The sequence below is a fragment of the Barbus barbus genome (genome assembly GCF_936440315.1).
Source record: "Barbus barbus genome assembly, chromosome: 40".
Lineage (NCBI taxonomy): Eukaryota > Metazoa > Chordata > Actinopteri > Cypriniformes > Cyprinidae > Barbus > Barbus barbus.
Genome location: NC_136718.1, coordinates 12,414,498 through 12,432,747, shown reverse-complemented (window position 1 = coordinate 12,432,747; position 18,250 = coordinate 12,414,498). Strand labels below are relative to the sequence as shown.

Sequence of the window (18,250 nt, the reverse complement as noted above, 5' to 3'; positions counted from 1 at the left end):
CATGAAACGAATTGGACTGATTCGATCTTGAGCGGTTCTCCAGTCAAGAACTCATCGGCTGATTTCAGAATAAAGTTGTCTTGTAATAATATAATTACCACCGACATGGTCCGAGAACCGATGAGTTTGTGAAGTGAACATTTAACTGATGGACACACGAATTTACCTCCCTATAATAAAATGTGTTTATTAGTGTTTAGGAAAGACAGAGAAAAAATATAAAATTAAACTAAATATAAAAGACAGCAGTTTAAAGTTCTAAATGAGCTTTAGCATTATAGAAAATCGGGGTTTGTTTTGTTATATGCACTTAAAAGAACCAATAAGCATAAGAAATTCAATAAATACCTTAAAAGAATCACTACGTTTGCTGCTGTGTATGTGAAATTTGTCCAGAAAAAAAAAGAGATTCACCATAACAAATTATTATTATTATTATTATATGATTCAAATAAATGTTTTTTCCAAAAGTATGCCCAGGTTCCTGGTGACTTTTATTTATTTTATTTTATTTTTACAAAATCTCTCCAATTTTATTTAGAATATCTTACTATCTTATTGTTTCACGTGCATAGGTAATACGGTAAAACTGAAGTAAATTCGATCCACAACACATATGTAAAAAACCTAACATACATTTTTAAACCACATAATGTGGCTGAATTTATTGCATGTAATTTTATTTAACAATAACAACTATTTAGAACAAATCCAAACATAAAAATACACATTTTAATCAAAACTGCTCGGCAGCATTGATGGGCGAAACACCGAATACAAATAGCTATATCAGAATATATCAAGAAATATAACAAAGATCAAAAATAACAGCCAGGGGAAAGAAAACTTAATTGTAATCTAAATAAAGCGATACATAAAATAATAATAAATAATATTTTATTTATTTGGAGTATTTGGAGCGTTGTGACGTAGAAGAATCGCTGAATTGATTTGTTCAAAAGAACCAATTCACGGAAATGATTCGAACGTTCCTCCACGCCCCCTTTAATAAGTTCACCATCCAGAACTCTAGGGGTCGCTGGCGATTCCTTCCACTGGCGCTTTATGTGGAATGAACGAGCGAGCTCCTGTGTCTTTGCATTTGCTGGTTTGGGGTGTTTTGTTTTTGTTCCCACCCGGTTTTCACAAGTAAGTTATACATAAACGCTGTGCCTGTTAGTGTATTATAATATAGAACACTTGACTCTTGTGTTTTGAATGGCTGTTTCTAATCAGCGCGCTGCATTTCGTTTTAAGAATGGCTGAAGAAGAGGACGATCCTGGTTTTGATGAGGATTTAGACGACGGAGGTAACGGCGTAGACTCGGGCCAAGGTAAAAGAAAGCGGCTTTTTTCCAAAGAGCTTCGCTGCATGATGTATGGGTTTGGAGACGACCAAAATCCCTACACCGAATCAGTGGATATACTGGAGGATCTGGTGATCGAGTTCATCACGGAGATGACACACAAGGCGATGTCTATAGGGCGCCAGGGTCGCGTGCAAGTGGAGGACATTGTCTTTCTCATCCGCAAGGACCCTAGAAAGTTTGCGAGAGTGAAGGACCTGCTCACTATGAACGAGGAGCTGAAGAAAGCTCGCAAAGCCTTTGACGAGGCAAATTATGGGTCTTGAAATAGGCCATTGGTTGCTATTGTCGTTCATGCAATCCATGAAAAGGGTTATTTTTTATTGTCGCCTGTTTACCTGTCGTGAACTCTAGTCCACTTTTTTTTTTTTACAGCTTTGTGTTTATTCAGTTGCTTGACAGTTCAGTTCATTTGAGTGTTCATTTATTGTTAGTGTTTAAGATGTTGTACAATAAAGATGCATTTGTTTAAACTTTTATTGCTGGTTTATTATTATTTTGAAAAGCATTTATGTGCACCTTAAAAATCAGAAGAAACATGACTGTTTCTTATCCAGGAAGATACTTTTAAAATGATTGACCGGGTATATTTTACATTTTATTAATTTTGATGAAAAAATGTTAAGTTTTGTTGCAAATTGAAGGGTTAATGTAACAAATTGAAGGGTTAATGTAATGTGCAAAATTGTAAACTAACTAATGCATGGAATTTGGGGACAACTTGAGGCTTTTGCTTTCAAATTTATGCATGTATGTTTAAACTATTCCAGTTTCAGTGACATTAGGTATTCTATTTATAGCTTAGACATGCAAATCACATTAAGATATGGTAATAAGCCAGATAATTATTATACTCATTCAGTATTCTTTTAACATTTGATGTTTTTCCCCCAGTGTATGTAATTCTCACAAAAGGAGGAATATGTAATTTACTTTGTCATCAGTTATATTTGCATTATTAGTGTGCAACCCTTTACTTTGCAAATAATACTCATCAGCCATTGACCAGATAAACAAGACACAATTTACTGATTTACACACTTGCAGCACACAAAGAACGTCATGTTAGAAATCTAAATGTGCAATAGAGAAGGAGAGCTATTCCTACAGCATGTCTAATAAAACTGAATGCCGTATTGGCATAAGTGAAATATCACTGTGATATTTATAAGAGTTTGGGTTTTGCAGCTACATAAACAGTACTAGTTATAGTCTTTAGTATATACAGAAATGGTCAACTAATTGGGGTCAGAGACTTTGGAGAAAAAAAAAATTAATAGCTAAACTCCTCAAAGCAAAACCATACAAATCAAAATGTCAGACCAACTAAACAATGTGTGTTTTATTTTTTATTCTGTTTTCAAGCGTCCGTTCTTAAATACAGTGAAGTGGTTTGGCTTTGGCATTGGTCTATGCAGCGGTAACAAGCTGCTGGTCTAGACTAAAACTAGACAACACCCACAAACGTGGGGTCTACCATGGCATGTGCTTCTAGCAAACCACACCACAGCTTGGCTCCTTGGATCTTGCATGAGGGTTCAGTGGGAGCCCAACCTTGGCAAACCCCACAGAGGTGTTTATCTGAAGAGGTGAGATGGAGGCAGAAATAGGACAAAAGGGGGAAGTGAATTTGAGTGGCACTGAGAGGTAAAGGTTCCTGTTAGCAGGGGTGAGAGGGGAGAGGAATGTCCTTGAGTCTCTGTTTTACTGCACATTCTCCATCATCTTGAGGAATTCTGGGGAAAAATGGACATGGGTGTTGCTTCAATACTTGGTCTGAGTTCATGCACGCTCATAAATAAAAGAAAATTTAATTTATAAACCATCATACCATCAAAGTCTAGCATGCCATCGTTGTTCTTGTCTCCATCTTTAAGCAGCTCATCAATCTCTTCCTCTGAGATGGATTCACCAGTGCTGCGGATGATCTCAGCAAACTCATCTCTGTCGATGTAGCCATCACCGTTCCTGCAGATTCACAGTGTTACATATGCTAAAGTGAGTCTGGGTCACATTCAAAAACAGGTGTACACAAGAAGATATCAAATTACTTACTTGTCCAGCACTCGGAAGCATTCGGCCAACTCTTCCTCGCTCTTGCCAGCCTGGTCCTCCTTTAGGAGTCTTACCATCATGACCAAGAACTCCTCAAAGTCGATGGATCCGCTGCCTACAGTTTCCAGCATGAAGTACATTAGCTACTACAATCTACATTTTTGTATTTTATGCTTAAAGTTGAACAGTTAATATTATTAATATGAATAATGTACAGACATCATCACGTAAACCAGAAACATACTTCACGCAAGTGTAAAACAGATAAAACATATCTGAACATATTTGACGTGCGCTCTTCCTCTGTAGCGCCCCTTGCGGCAGCGCGTACTTCTGCGTACAAAACGCAAGAACGCACGGAAATGAGCTTGCGTATAGTATATTTAGTTCTACAGCGTTAAATGGTTCTATGTATCCACTTTTTCCCAGCTGTAGCATTTTGCTTACCGTCTTCATCGACCTCCTCGATGATTTCTTCCAGCTCCTCTCTGGTTGGATTCTGACCCAGCATCCTCATGACGGTACCCAACTCCTTGGTGCTGATATCACCGCCACCGTCGGTGTCGAACATGTCGAAAGCAGCCTTGAACTCTTTGAAAAAGACGCATAAAGTTTAATGGAAAAAACGTCGTGAATATATTGGTGATGTATGATTTTTATCAGTACACTCACCGGCAAGCATCTCCTCGCTCAGGTATGAGCGGGCCTCCTGTTGCGCGTCAGTCTGTGAAACGGTTACATTGTGAACGGTTAGTTTCAGATATAACAGTTCAGTGCATTAATCTGATAAATGAGAAACCCAGGTTTTTCTGGAGAGTCATTTGTTTTTGTTTTCCTAATTATCTGTTTGCATTAAGGCAGGGTTTTGTAGGCCTTTCAAATAACAGATGGTACCAAGAACACTCCTCCAAGACACTTTGCTACTATTTTAAGGCTCAACACGTTATCCTCGCAGTCAGTGACTGTACATGGTAATTCCGAAATAGGATCCTTGGAATGTGTCGCCTCAGATTTTAGTTAACCTACTTAACCTAACCTGCTGACCAGATTCATAACAAATAGCATGATGTCCATCTTACTGATTTCTGACCACCGTCCCTTCTTTTAAACACTCATTGGTACTATTATACTTTAACAGATATATGGATGATATTTCAGGGTGATCTTTGACTATAGGTCTTGGAATAATTAAACTCCTTCAAGCTATTTTTTATCCATGTTAAAACATTACTACATCAGAAAAATGGCAGTGAACAACTTTACAGTGGATTTTGCTGCAATGGGATGAATTTATCATATTGAGTGTAATGGTAATGACATTTTTATGTCGGAGAGAAATCTTGGTCTTGTAACACAGATTAATTAGCAGTCAGTTAACTTTGAATCTATAATAAAGTCACCCAAAAATAACACCTGATAAAGTTACTCTCAGATTATATCTGGCATTGTTGCCTAGGCAAAAATAAGACTAAAATAGAGCAATTGTCTGATTTAAAAAAAATCACTAAAAAGAGACAAAATAAACAGATTTAAATATATTTTTATTTAATCTATTTTTTAAAACCATAATGATTTTTTAGTCATACTAAGGTTGATTTGTATTTATTAATTTTATTATAAAGCTTTATTAAATGCATGCAAAATTGCAAGGGAACTATTAACAATACTTTAACCTTATAATCCATTATTAATAATGACAGAAATGTAATTTTGACTAGGCCATTTGCACATTTTATGTTTTCATGCATTCATTAGCAAAATCGACTGCTTCGATTATTTAAACTCTTACCATGGTTGTGGATTAGCCTCCTCACTTATATCCACGAGACAAGCAGTGGTCAATGTGCTCGCACCTCAACAGAAAGACTAGACATCAAGTGACAGTTCTGACACACTTTAAACAGGCCACCCAAGACCCGCCCACAGGCCTCCAGATTTAGAATCCTGAACTTTTAGGGTTCGACGGCTCCCATAAGCCAATAGAAATGTGAAATGAGTACACTTTAAGAACAGTGTGCGAGAATACAGGAAAATGGTAACTGCTTTATTCTGGTGTGTTTATTGTCAAAAAGCCTGTATTTATTAGAAGACCTGTTCAAAGACACAAAATAATTATTTAGAGTGCCTGGTAAAACTTCATTGTGGAAATTGCATGTTAATGTTGACCACACTAAATCTGTTTAGACACGAAATCCTGGCAGACTTTCATCCTGAGACTTTCATCCCCTCAAAATCTCTACTAAATTTGAGAAGTAACATACTGATGGACTAAAATGGCTTATAATGATTTAAAATAAGTAGCGTACAGATGGAAATTAATTTTTAAAATGGAGAGAGCCGATAGTGTTCTGCACCACCCCCCTTTAGTCAATCCAAGAAACCCTAAACCTCTTGGGAAGGTGCTGTGTTGCAAATCTTCAGCGTGCCCTGAATAGCAAATGGTTTATATCTCTAGTCCACCCCAACCAAAACCCAACAACACAAATGGTGACACATGCAGGTACCCCAAACCCCGAAGAGCTTAAACCCCAGTTTTCATGTATGGCATGTGTTTCCTGAGTGAGGAATTGTACAGGCGTGGATTGGAGAAGGATGTGGGGGAACTTGGAGGAGGGGGTTGTGGACTATATACTTTCAGGCAGAAATGGAGAGATTTAAAAGGAGATTTTGAGAAGAGAAGAAAGGTCCGGTTTTGCAGTTTGCATATCATTGCAGCTCTGGAGATTTGCATTCACGGCACTGGCATGAGATAACACCTCCATCAATATGGCCTGAAGACAACGAGGTGTCAAAAGGATCACATGGCTTTCTACCATGAGAAGAAAACATGGAAATCCGACCTTTTGCACCTTTCAAATCTCATATGTATAACTTGCATGCTCCTGGCACAAAACGTTGACATTAGGATTCAAAATTGATCTTTTTCGTGACCTTTGTTGGCCATGTGAAGAGGTTAACTATGGTTAAGTATGAAAATATCAGAAGATATTTCTGCAACACTATGGATCTACTGGACGGCCAAAGTGTTATGTATTTTGGACATGGGGTTCTGGAAACCAACATGGTGCGATGATCTTGTTTTTCTTATTGGGTGTAGTGAAATTATGGGCAAGGTGGGTGAGATGATCACATGAGTGCCATGAGTTGCAGTTCCAGGAATGTGACATTTGGTCTCATAACAATCTTTTTAGGCCTGAAATTGCATTTAGCTAAAAAATGTTAGAGCTGTAAGTTTTTACACACACAGAGATTCTGTATTATTTTAGATAATAAATCACAGTAAAAAAAAAAAAAAAATCACCAAACAAACAAGTAGATTGGCCAAGATGTGCCTTTTTAATAGATTTGCAGACGCCGGTAACGTGAGCTAAATTGATTCCTTATCGCCATGACAACATTAAGTCTTTTTCCTTGAGGCTAATGCTGTAGCAGGGTTATTTTGAATCACTGTAAAGGGTGAGGGAGAGGGGAAGGGGGTTGAAGGAAGGTTGCTGAATGTTTTGGGAAGAAGCAGGTGTAGTAGGAGACAGCTGAGGGGAGAGGCATAAGTGGTTTCCTCTTAAAAGGTTTGAAGGGTTATTTATAGATACCATCACAGTACGGTCCCAAAGGAACACTTCCAACAAGATGGCACTGATCTCTAATATTCTCTGTCCCTCAAAGCAAATTCAGCCCATCTTCATTGTTAGCAATTTGAACCTGGGTGATGACGTGTTTTCTGCTTTTCCTTTAAAGATCTCAGCATGGGTTATTCTTGGGAGTCTTGACTGATGTCATTAGGGGTTTGAGGAGATGGAATGCAATTAAATTTTTTCTTATTGGACGTTCTCCATCATTTTAAGAAACTCTGGAATGAAAGTAAAAAAAGGGATGACATAACATACAAGTTATGCAAGTGATTTTATCATACTTAACTAAATTAAGCTATTGGTTTGATATTTTGTTATTTATTGCATTGTTAGACTGCTAGACATACCTAGACTAATGTCCATATAATTGCTAGGTGACCTGAAGGTGGTAAAAACACTTAGAAACACTTAGTTTATTTTAATAATAATCTTATTAACTTTTACTCTTACTTTAATGGTCACACTTTTAATGGTCGATTCTCATTAACTGCAACTTTTGCCTCAATAAACTCTTAATTGCTGCTTACTGCTAAGGTAATTTTTAAGTTTGGGTATTGGGTAAAGGATTGAGGATGTCATGCAGAATATGTGATTTAAGCACTAATAAATAGCCAATATGCTAGTAATAGCATGTTACTAGCAACTAGTTAATATTTAGAATAGGTCCCTTATACTAAAGTGTTACCCTTTTAACCATATTACAAACTAACAAAATTAAAAATGGACAAGCATATGGCCATGGATATGCAATAAATAAATGAAGTATGTATTGAAGGAATAAGTATTGAAGAAAAAAAAACTGTAATGACTAATAAATTTATATAACAAAGCACTGTGGAGAACATTACCGAAGAGTTCAAAGTAGTCATAATACATAGATTAGTTCTGCAGCCACGAAAAGGATAAGAATGCGACAAAAGGATGAAATTGATTAATTTACCTAATGATAACAAGATCTCTCATATCACACTTCAGTAATACAGACGTATTTAAATAGAAAATAAGAGTCAAGTCAAGCTCTTATATTGCATTCCAAGAGAATAATATCGAATCGGAATGTATAAACATTTCATGAAATTATATTTAATTTGCTAGTGTTTTTTATAGCTCCCTAAGGAAGGCATGAGAGTATATTGCAAGTGTTTATTTATATCTGTATACTTACTGTTAAAAACAAAAGATCATAATTGACATTCTTTATAAGGTTCTGCAGATTATTTAAATGTTCATACTAAGAAAAAAATGCTTCTTTTAACAAACGTTCACTGAAAGGTTTTTAAGGAACCCAAAATGATTCTTCCATTGTGTTGTTACAAAAAAAAAAAAAAAAAAAAAAAACTTTGTAACTTTTATGTTCCACATGAGGGCAGCACAGAAAATAGAATAAATAAGATTGCTTTACCATCAAAATCAATCTTCCCATCTTTGTTTGTATCTGCATCTGCCATGAGTTCATTTATGTCTTCTTCTGTCACTGGCTCGCCAGTTGCACGCAAGATGTCACCAAACTCGTCACGATCGATGAAACCATCTTGGTTCCTGTTGGGAAAATATATAATATTGTTTTAATTACAAAATTGTTTTTGATTTTGTTGTCAAGCTAAGTGACTTTTTGTCTTGTGATGTCAGGATGATTATATGAGTGTTTTTGTTTAAAGGGTTCATGAACTGAGAAACCAAAATTCCCTTGATCTTTTGACATGTAAAAGTTCATTGTACTATAAAAACATCCTGCAAGTTTCAGAACTCAAAACTTTCTCGTTAGTCTAAAAACAGCTTATATTGAAGCCAGTCTGCCAAAACAACAGCTTGAGGAATGTGCCATTCTATGATGTTATAGGGTGGTTAAATATCACCTCCACAGATGATCAACACCTGCTTCTACATCACTGCCTGCTTAGCCCCGCCCACCGATTCACGCATGCAGTGTAAATAACAAGAGAGGCAAACGCAGCTCTATGCAGAAATCAAAAGAATACAGAGCCCGGTCTCATGAAAATACGTATTAATACTATGCCAAATAAAAGCAAAAACTTGTGGTATTGATACGCAACATTTGACTTTGGCGTGCATACCATATGCACGTGATTGGCAACGCATATTTTCAGAAATATTGAAACTAAAAGACGATGTTGTGTCAACTATATTTAATTCAATTCAAGTTTATTTGTATAGTGCTTTTCACGATACAAATCATTGCAAAGCAGCTTTACAGACAATTTAAGTTTCTATTTTAAAGTTTCTACATTATATTTAGCTTATCAGTAGTGACTATGTCAAGTTGATGTCCATATGGCAGAAATGTACAGTAAAATTCATGCAGTTAGGTAATGACATGTAATCAAACATGGTGAACACTATTAACTGCAATGATTATATGTTGTGATTAAAATTATAGCAAAATTTGGTAGTTTTGTATGTTGTTTGAGGGTTTGCATCATCTGAGATCCTCTGGGTGGTTGGCATCATCTCTTCTCAGGTATATATTGGATCCGACAGTAGTGTCGTAACACACAAGTGTGAGTAACTACTTTTATTAAGTGGTCACTACTTTGTCTGTTATTACAGATCTTTTGATATGTACTGAGCATTTATGCATGTTTAGCCTAAATCACAGCTGCGTCCATCTCTTAGGAATTTCACTGTCAAACTGTTAGCCAATCATATTAGTGGGCATTTACTTCTGAGTCTTCAATCCGCCATGTCTATTCAAACAGAGCTTTCTGATAAGGGGGGTCAAAACAGGACAGAAAATAAATTATTACTTCTAAATTATGTTGTATTTTTATGTAAAAATCTTGACAACATTCGAAGAGGACCTCAGAGAACACTACAAAATAAAAAAAGTTCATGACCCCTTTAATGAGTGTTAAAATCATGCTGTCATACATAATTGGAAGCGCAAATTAAAGAACTTTAAATGACTGAATATTAAAACCATATGAATTTGACAATTAAAGAAAAATCACAAAATATAACAATCTAAATTAGTAATTATTAACTACAGTTCCAACTTTATATAAAATATATGATATATGAAGCGCTACACTGCACAATGAATTTCTTATTTATGTCATGTTATACTTTGTTTGTTATAATGAAAAACTCGAGCAGCACCGAACAAAACTGTGGCGTGGAGTGGATTCTAACTTAAAATGGTATTGCGTTCAGGAAATCAACTGAAAATGTTGGTGATTGGCTACATTGATCAGTGCTACAAAAACACTTTGAAAACAGAAACCATTGAAGTTCAAACACAAATACACACTGGAGTATTTGGAAAATATTTTTTGCCAGTATCCTTTTTCTACAGCTTCAACTGACGTTCTTTTGCTTTCCCCGCGGAACCGGCGGGATAACCAGGGGATACAGTTAATTGCAAAGAGAAATGTAATGAGTATTTCATACATTTTAGGTGTGAAAATTATCAAGATCATTAAAATATCAAAGCCAAATGTTTTCATAAAGTAATAGGTTACCGGTAGCCACGTCAGTAGCGTGAGAGGGCGCTTATAGTGTCTGTATCCACCTTTTTCTTCAACGTTACAAATGGCTGCACCCAATTTTACGGCAAGAAAAAGGTGGATAGAGATGCTAAAAAGCTAGAACTTTAACATTTATAATGAAACATTTTGAATAATGAAAATTAATTTGTCTGTTTATTCTATTCATAGGAGTTTGAACCATTAGTATCAGAATCAGAAAGAGCTTAATTGCTAAGTGTGTTTACACACACAAGGAATTCGTCTTAGTGTCAGGAGCTTCCAGTACAGAAGTCATCGGCTTCAGTTTCTTGGAGGTTAGGCAGGGGGACACCAATAATCTTCTCAGCCATCCTGACTGTCCATTATTGTCTCCTGATGTCTGATTTGGAAGTTGAACCAAACCAACAGTTAAAGACGAACACAGGACACTGTGGGAGGTTGAACTTCTTCAGCTGGCAAAGGAAGTACAACCTCTGCTGGGCCTTTTTCACAATAGAGTCAATGTGATTGTCCCACTTCAGGTTCTGAGATGATGGTGCCCAGGAATTTGAATGACTCTACTGCAGCCACAGTGCTGTCCATGATGGTGAGTGGGGGGAGTGCGGGGGGTTTCTCCTGAAGTCCACTATCATCTCCATTGATTTGAGTGTGTTCAGCTCCAGATTGTTGTGATGGCACCAGACAGCCAGCTTTTTAACCTCATGTCTGTAAGCTGTAGTTTCATCTGCAAACTTCAGAAGCTTGACAGAGAGTTTAGTAGAGGTGCAGTCGTTTGTTTAGAGGGAGAAGAGCAGTGGGGAGATAACATCCCTGGGGAGCACCAGTGCTGATCGTGAGAGTCCTGGATGTGAGTCTGTCTGTCAGGAAGCTGGTGATCCACAGACAGATGGAGGTGGGTAAAGAGATCTGTGTCAGTTTGGCTGAGAGAAGATCAGACATGATGGTATTGAAGGCCGAAATGATCTCCACAAATGAGATCCTCGCATAATTCCCAGGCCTGTGAAGGTGTTGCAGGATGTATTGCAGTCTCATTTTGACAGCATCATCCACAGTCCTATTTGTTTTGAAAGCAAACTGAAGAGTATCCAAGAGCAAGAGTCCAGTGATGTCCTTCAGGTAGGCCAGGACCAATCTTTCAAATGATTTCATGACCACAGACGTGAGAGCGACAGTTCTGTAGTCGTTTTTGGGGACCAGAATGATGGTGGAGCGTTTAAAGCAGCAGGAAACTTCACACAACTCCAGTGATCTGTTGAAGATCTGTGTGAAGATTGGGGGGGGGGGGGGGGGGGGGGGGTTAAAGAAGAAACCACATTTTCCGTATTTCATTTCTGGGTTAAAAAACAAAAAATTAATGGATGCAAAAGTATACAGACCCAACCTCCATGTCTTGGGTCCATGTACTTTTGCATTCATTCATTTTTCCTTTTTCAACCCAGAAATGAAATATGGAAAATACGGTTTTCTTCTTTAATGGTTCAGACACTGATGAATAGAATAAGCAGACACAAACTAATTTTCATGATTCAAAATTTGTATTTAATTAAAAATCGTAAAAATGACATAAAGCTTGATTTTAATGTATATATAAATGCAAAATTTAATTTCTACCTTTGGCTTCGATAGTTTTATGATCTTGGTAATTTTTCATGCCTGAATTGTCAGGTTCACTTAACTTATTTTTTTTTATTATTATTTACTTGATCATTTTAAGGCAACGGGTTTCCTCAATTATTTTAAGTTAAGTCAACTTATCACTTTATAGTGTTCCAATTTGGTTAAAGAAAACTTAAAATCAACATATTTTGATATTAATTTGTGCATTTGTCAAATGTTTATTAAAGGTGCAAAAAGTCATAAACAAATAATCCAAAAAGAAACCAATATTTTACTTTTTCGGGCAGCATTTTATCTGTATGGTTCTAATATCCCCCCAAAAATGTAGCATAGCATTTAATAATACAACCGTTCTTTTTTCATTTTTTTCGTCATGTTTAAAAAATTTAAAACAAATGGACGCAGAAGTACATGGACTGTCTTGGCATCATGTTGACTAAGTTTGGTGTGAATCACATGAATTCCCTTGGAGTAGTGTTAAAATATTCAAGGCCAGCAATTTTCCAAACATCCAATTTCAAACAAAAATAGTTGCTTTCCTGTTGGTCGGAGATAATGACTGTAAATTAGAAAGTTGTCCCAAAAATGATAAATCCTAACCTTTATCTCCATACCGAAATCCCAGATGGCCAGGCAGTGATTCATTGTTTAGAAATTATTAAAATATTTGTGTCTGGGATGCCATGAGCATGGAGACTGTAGTGTACACCGTAAGTTTTTTCTTGGGCCCTTTCCTCACACTGTTGTTCAGTTCGGTGTTAACATCAAATTACATACTTGTCAAAGACACGGAAGCATTCAGATAGTTCCTCCTCACTCTTGCCAGCTTGGTCTTCTTTTAGCAGCTGCACCATCATGACCAAGAACTCCTCAAAGTCAATAGTGCCACTTCCTGAGAATACAAAACTGAGATGTGATGGGACAGACTGAAATGCAGACAGGAAGGAACAAAAAACAGTTTGAGTATTTGGTTTCTAAGGTGTGGTTGGAACAAACCAAGTTTAAAGGGATAATTCACCCAAAAATGAAAATTCTGTAATTTACTCACCCTCATGTTGTTCCAAACCTGTATGATTCTGCTAGAGGTATTTTGAAGAATGTTGGTAACCACCACTTCTTTTATCTGATCATTCTTCAATAATTACATCTTTAATGCAACCGATGGAGATTTAATGCCTCCTTGTAACAGAATTGTACATTTGTAGCTGATTTAAGCAGCTCTTTGACAAACTTTTTACACATTAGCAGAGATTCAGCTTCTGACCCCCAAGTATTATGGGAAATCACTAAATGATTTAATAGGGGTAAATTTATAGGTTTTTCATCCTTTTATAAAAACCGTAGGGAGAGGCGTACATTTGAATTGGAAAAACAAATTGATCTACATTTTGTGAGACCAAAGCCAAAACAGTAAAAATGTTCTTAAATCAGAATTAAAATCTATATATTTAAATAGAGCTGAATCATCGTACTAGACGATCATATTATTTCCATGGGGAACGCTCTTCCAAGCTGTTGGCTTTGAGGTTGAAAGATCTTGGCTAATATTGGCTATTAGACATGAGGGCTCAGTATATACTCAACCAGGATGTAAACCAGGAGTATTTGAAAACTACTACCAGTATACTTCAGAATCCAATTCTGACCCATGCAACAAATTTTGGTTTATCCCGTAAACATTTAAATCTTCCCAAATTAAACTACTCTCAGTGCGATATATTGGATAGCCCTTTGACAATCGAGATTCCCTTTCAGATTTTAAAGGATGAATTCTCTCTCCCAGGATTATCCTACTTTTCTTGTATTTAAGATTAAGATCTGTGCTGAAAGTTTACGGAGTACCCTGGTTGATTAAAATATCTCCTCATCCTATGATAAACTGGATAGATTCTAGTATGGCTTCCAGAGGTATTGTGAGTATAATTAATAAATCACTTGTGGTATGACAGTATTTAAACATTCCGACTGAGGGTTTCTGGGAAAGAGAACTTAACACTGTGATTGATTGGGACACTGTCTGGGGGAATTGTTTTGATACCTCCAAAAACCCAGCTCACCAAATGATTCATTATAATATAATGTTTATTATATCAAATGAAAAGAAAGTCTGACCCCTTCTGTCACCTGTCTAGCAGCTCAAGGCAAAGTACATGTATGCATGCAAATGTTCTGGGACTGTTCCTGAGTTCAATAAAAGCTCTGGTCCTTGGTACAGGACTTATTGTTGGATCTTCTGAAGACTCAGATCCAAAAGGACCCACTGCTTCTCTTGCTGGATGATTCATCGCTGTCATTGTCTATCAATCAAAAAAGGATTCTGTCTGCTGCCAAAACGGTTATTCTGAAATTGTGGTTTGATCCATCTACCCCAGTTAGGTTTACTTGGATGTCATATGTACTTGCTGGACATTGTCCTTTTGGAGTGTACCACAGCCAAAATACATGGTACCACCAGAAAGACAATAGAATTTTGGTCTGACCTTATTGACACTTTATCAGACCTCTTGAAATCCTGAAATGTACTTGTTATCCCACTAATATTATTTTGTAATATTGTATTGTAAGTCCCCCCACCCCACCCCCCTGTTTTGTATGGCCTGATCTCAGGCTCTGCTGTAAATAGTTATAAATCTAAAATGTTTAATAAATAAGGAATCAATAAATAAATAAATAGAACATTAGTAACCAAACAGTTGTCAGTAGCCATTGGCTTTCATAGTATGGAAGAAAAAAAAAGAAAAAGAAAAAACTACTATGGAAGTAAATGGCTACCGTCAACTGTTTGGGTACCCACATTCTTCAAAATATCTATTATGTTCACAAAAATAAAAATTCGTACAGGTTTGAAATGACATGATGGTGAGTAAATGATGACAGAATTTATATTTTTGGGTGAACTGTCCCAGCTTATTGCATGTGAACCCTTCTTTTTAAAATGTAGTCCAGTTGTGGGACATGACCCAACTTACCATCTTCATCTACTTCGTCAATGATGGCATCCAGTTCCTCTCTGGATGGATTCTGACCCAGCATCCTCATGACGGTACCTAACTCCTTGGTGCTGATATCACCGCCACCGTCTGTATCGAACATGTCGAAGGCAGCCTTGAACTCTTTGATTTGAGATGAAAAAAAAGGAAAAACTAAATGTAGCTGCATAAGATTGTTATACATTAACAATTCATCACTTAAAGGCATGCAGTCTGAATCAAATATTCTGAATGAGCAAAATCATGTAGAGACTGTCAAAGTTCACACACTCACCAGCAATCATTTCCTCACTCAGGAAAGAGCGGGCGTCATTCTGGGCATCAGTGGGCTAATGAAAGAGATTGTGACATACTAAGGGCCTCATGGTGCATTCACAAATCAGACTGAAAATTTCAAATGACTTTGTCCATTATTTGGAACTGGACAACCTTCACAGGGGGTTCCTAGTCTTGGATTAAGCAAAGAAACTATATTTCCAGGTATATTAAGGGAAAACAAAAAAAAGAGCATAAAAGAACAACTTTATGAAAAGCATTTCCTTTTTCAACTTTACAAAGAAAAAGTATGTGGAAACCTTCGTGGCTTCAAAACGTATTTGGTAAAATGATTTATAATAAATATTAATTATCAAACAGCATTAGTGCAAAAGTGTAAGATTATCACTGCATTAAATATCAAATCAGATGGAATTTGCAAACAAATGATGCTAGTGCCTTTATCATACATAAAAAAAATTAAGCAATTGGCTTGCTATTTTATTTAATGCAATGAAATTCATATTTTATGTATAGACTGAATCTCATAATACTTTATAGGTAACCTGAAGGTGGAGACTTAAGAATCGAATTAATCCATTTCTTTTATTAATGAAATCTAGATCTTAGAAAAACTAAACAAAATTAAAAAGCAAACATTGACAAGTATGTATATGCAATAAATAATAAAATAAATTAAGTAACATCTATTTAGAACTGAAGGAATAATGTAATGACTAATAGCTCCACATCACAAATCACTATAAAGAGCATATGCAGAATTTCCTCCACTTTTACGATCCTTATGTCCTCAAGTGAAGCAGATTTAATGGGTTTCTATAGTGAAGCAATTATTGAAGAGTTAAAAGGAAAGAACACACAATTATTTGCATAGATTAGTTCTACAGCCACAAAAATAGACAATGTGACAGAAGAATGAAATTCATTCATTTACATAATGATGACAAGATCTCTCATATCACATTTCAGTAATAAAGGTGATAATAATGTAGAAGATTAAAAGGAAATAAGTCAGAACAAGTCCTCAAATTGTATTCCAAAAACATAATATTGAATGCATAAACATTTCATGAAATTGTATATAACACGTTCCCTAAAGAAGGCATGGGATGCGAGAAGCACACAGTCTCTATATGCCTACTGTGCATTTGCATTGATGAGTTCTCCATGAAATGTATTCTGGAACATGTAAGATAAATGTACAAGTACAAGAGATCAGTCAAACAACATGCTCTCACTTAGCCAAGAACTGAACACAGTGTTTAAATATAGCTGCAACAGCTCCTACATCACAAATATTCTCCATCTCCATTCACTACGAATCATCGATTTGATAAAGAAGGGCACAAAAACTCTCGACAAACATGGAGGAAGTACCCATTTAGAACCAATATGTATATATATTCCTCTGATAGAGCCAGAATCCCGTTGATCACATACACATTCTCAGGAGGAATCAGAGAATGACACTGCAAATGTCAAAGGACCATGGTAGTCTTAGCACTGTAATCAAACCCTGTAAGTTCCCTCTCTTTGATGTTGTGGATTATCAATGTATCCAGAAACCACAATCACTGACACTAGCAAAGGCAAAGAAGAGAAGTCACTTGTCAATAACTAGAAAACACTCTAAATACTTAACTGTAGTAATGCTTTGAATATTAATTGCACTGTAAATATATTTGCAAAACACGACATGAAATTTAAGCCTTATATTCAACCAGGCTCAATATTGACACATACATTTCTACACTCAAAATCTGCTTTGTGTGTAGCATCTATGCAAACTGGTTTTATTCAAGAAAAACAATTTCATATGACCGAATCAACTTGATGTCATTAAGTTAAAATGACCATTTAAACCTGCACATACCCACTTTTTCATTCTCTTCAAGATCTCCTAGAAAATTGTCCAATCATAAGTATATGAATCATATCTAATAATTTCCAGAAATCTTACCATATTGACAGCTTGTTATTGAGATCAAAGCGTATCTGAAAACAATAACAGTCTTTTGTCCAGCAGCCTTCCTCCTAAATGTACGTCTCCAGACTCTCCTAATAAGACCTCATATAATTCTCACTCTTCCAGAAAATGGCCAGGATTGGACAAGAAACTCTACAGACTGAACTTGTCAACCAATGTCTGTTCAGACTTAAAAAAGCCCCACCCTTCTTCTTCATCCCTTTCTAATCCAGTGCCACCTCTATGTGCCCTCCATTGCCCCATATTTAGCTGAAGGATGGACAAATGGTCTCAATGACATTTCCCTGCCAATAAAAAAATAAAAAATAAATAAGGAAAGCAATGCAAGGTTATTTAAGCAGTGGATAAACTGATTCCAGAAACAGATGTTGGCGACAATTACTTCCACATCAAGGTTGGATTAGTTCCCTCACCCACATGAATGTGTTTCTTCAACTTATCTGTCATTCGTACCATCTAGCAGTCAGTTTGGATGAGTATCCCTGTCTATACTGACCGGCTTACACAGCCACACTCTCAAAAAAAAAAAAAAAAAGATACAAATCTGTCATGGGGAAGTGTCCTAATATGTGCCATTTAGGTAGCATTTTTACAATTATGGTACCATGATATAAAAATGCCCAGGTTACATCTTTTGTACCTTTTTTTCTGAGTGAGTACTCTCAAAATATACAAATATGTGGACATGAAATATTGAAACTGGTTCGTAATGTTACCCATAACCATTGTTGGGTGTAACACATTACAAGTAACACGAGTTACGTAATCAGATTACTCTTTAAGTAACTAGTAAAGTAACATAACTTTTTTATTTTAGAAGGAAATATCTGAATTACTTTTCCAA

General features: G+C 36.2%; 3 protein-coding genes across 3 annotated transcripts; 1 reads left to right on the top strand and 2 right to left on the bottom strand.

The window, feature by feature from the left end:
• Positions 1-1,060: 1,060 nt before the first annotated feature.
• On the top strand, positions 1,061-1,845 carry LOC306860104 (transcription initiation factor TFIID subunit 13). The gene is made up of 2 exons (XM_079401635.1): positions 1,061-1,149; positions 1,258-1,845. Exons 1-2 carry the CDS (start codon positions 1,073-1,075, stop codon positions 1,631-1,633), a joined length of 453 nt encoding a protein of 150 aa, XP_079257761.1. The 5' UTR covers positions 1,061-1,072; the 3' UTR covers positions 1,634-1,845.
• Positions 1,846-2,372: 527 nt separating this feature from the next.
• LOC306859114 (troponin C, skeletal muscle-like) lies at positions 2,373-5,294 on the bottom strand. Its single transcript, XM_079399962.1, has 6 exons — positions 5,212-5,294; positions 4,095-4,146; positions 3,870-4,013; positions 3,423-3,537; positions 3,199-3,335; positions 2,373-3,103 (listed from the first exon to the last, which is right to left on the bottom strand). Exons 1-6 carry the CDS (start codon positions 5,212-5,214, stop codon positions 3,072-3,074), a joined length of 483 nt encoding a protein of 160 aa, XP_079256088.1. The 5' UTR covers positions 5,215-5,294; the 3' UTR covers positions 2,373-3,071.
• Positions 5,295-6,736: 1,442 nt separating this feature from the next.
• Positions 6,737-17,475, bottom strand: LOC306859113 (troponin C, skeletal muscle). Its single transcript, XM_079399961.1, has 6 exons — positions 17,380-17,475; positions 15,418-15,472; positions 15,123-15,266; positions 12,931-13,045; positions 8,454-8,590; positions 6,737-7,269 (listed from the first exon to the last, which is right to left on the bottom strand). The coding sequence occupies exons 1-6, from the start codon at positions 17,380-17,382 to the stop codon at positions 7,238-7,240; spliced, it is 486 nt and encodes a 161-aa protein (XP_079256087.1). The 5' UTR covers positions 17,383-17,475; the 3' UTR covers positions 6,737-7,237.
• Between the last annotated feature and the right edge of the window lie 775 nt (positions 17,476-18,250).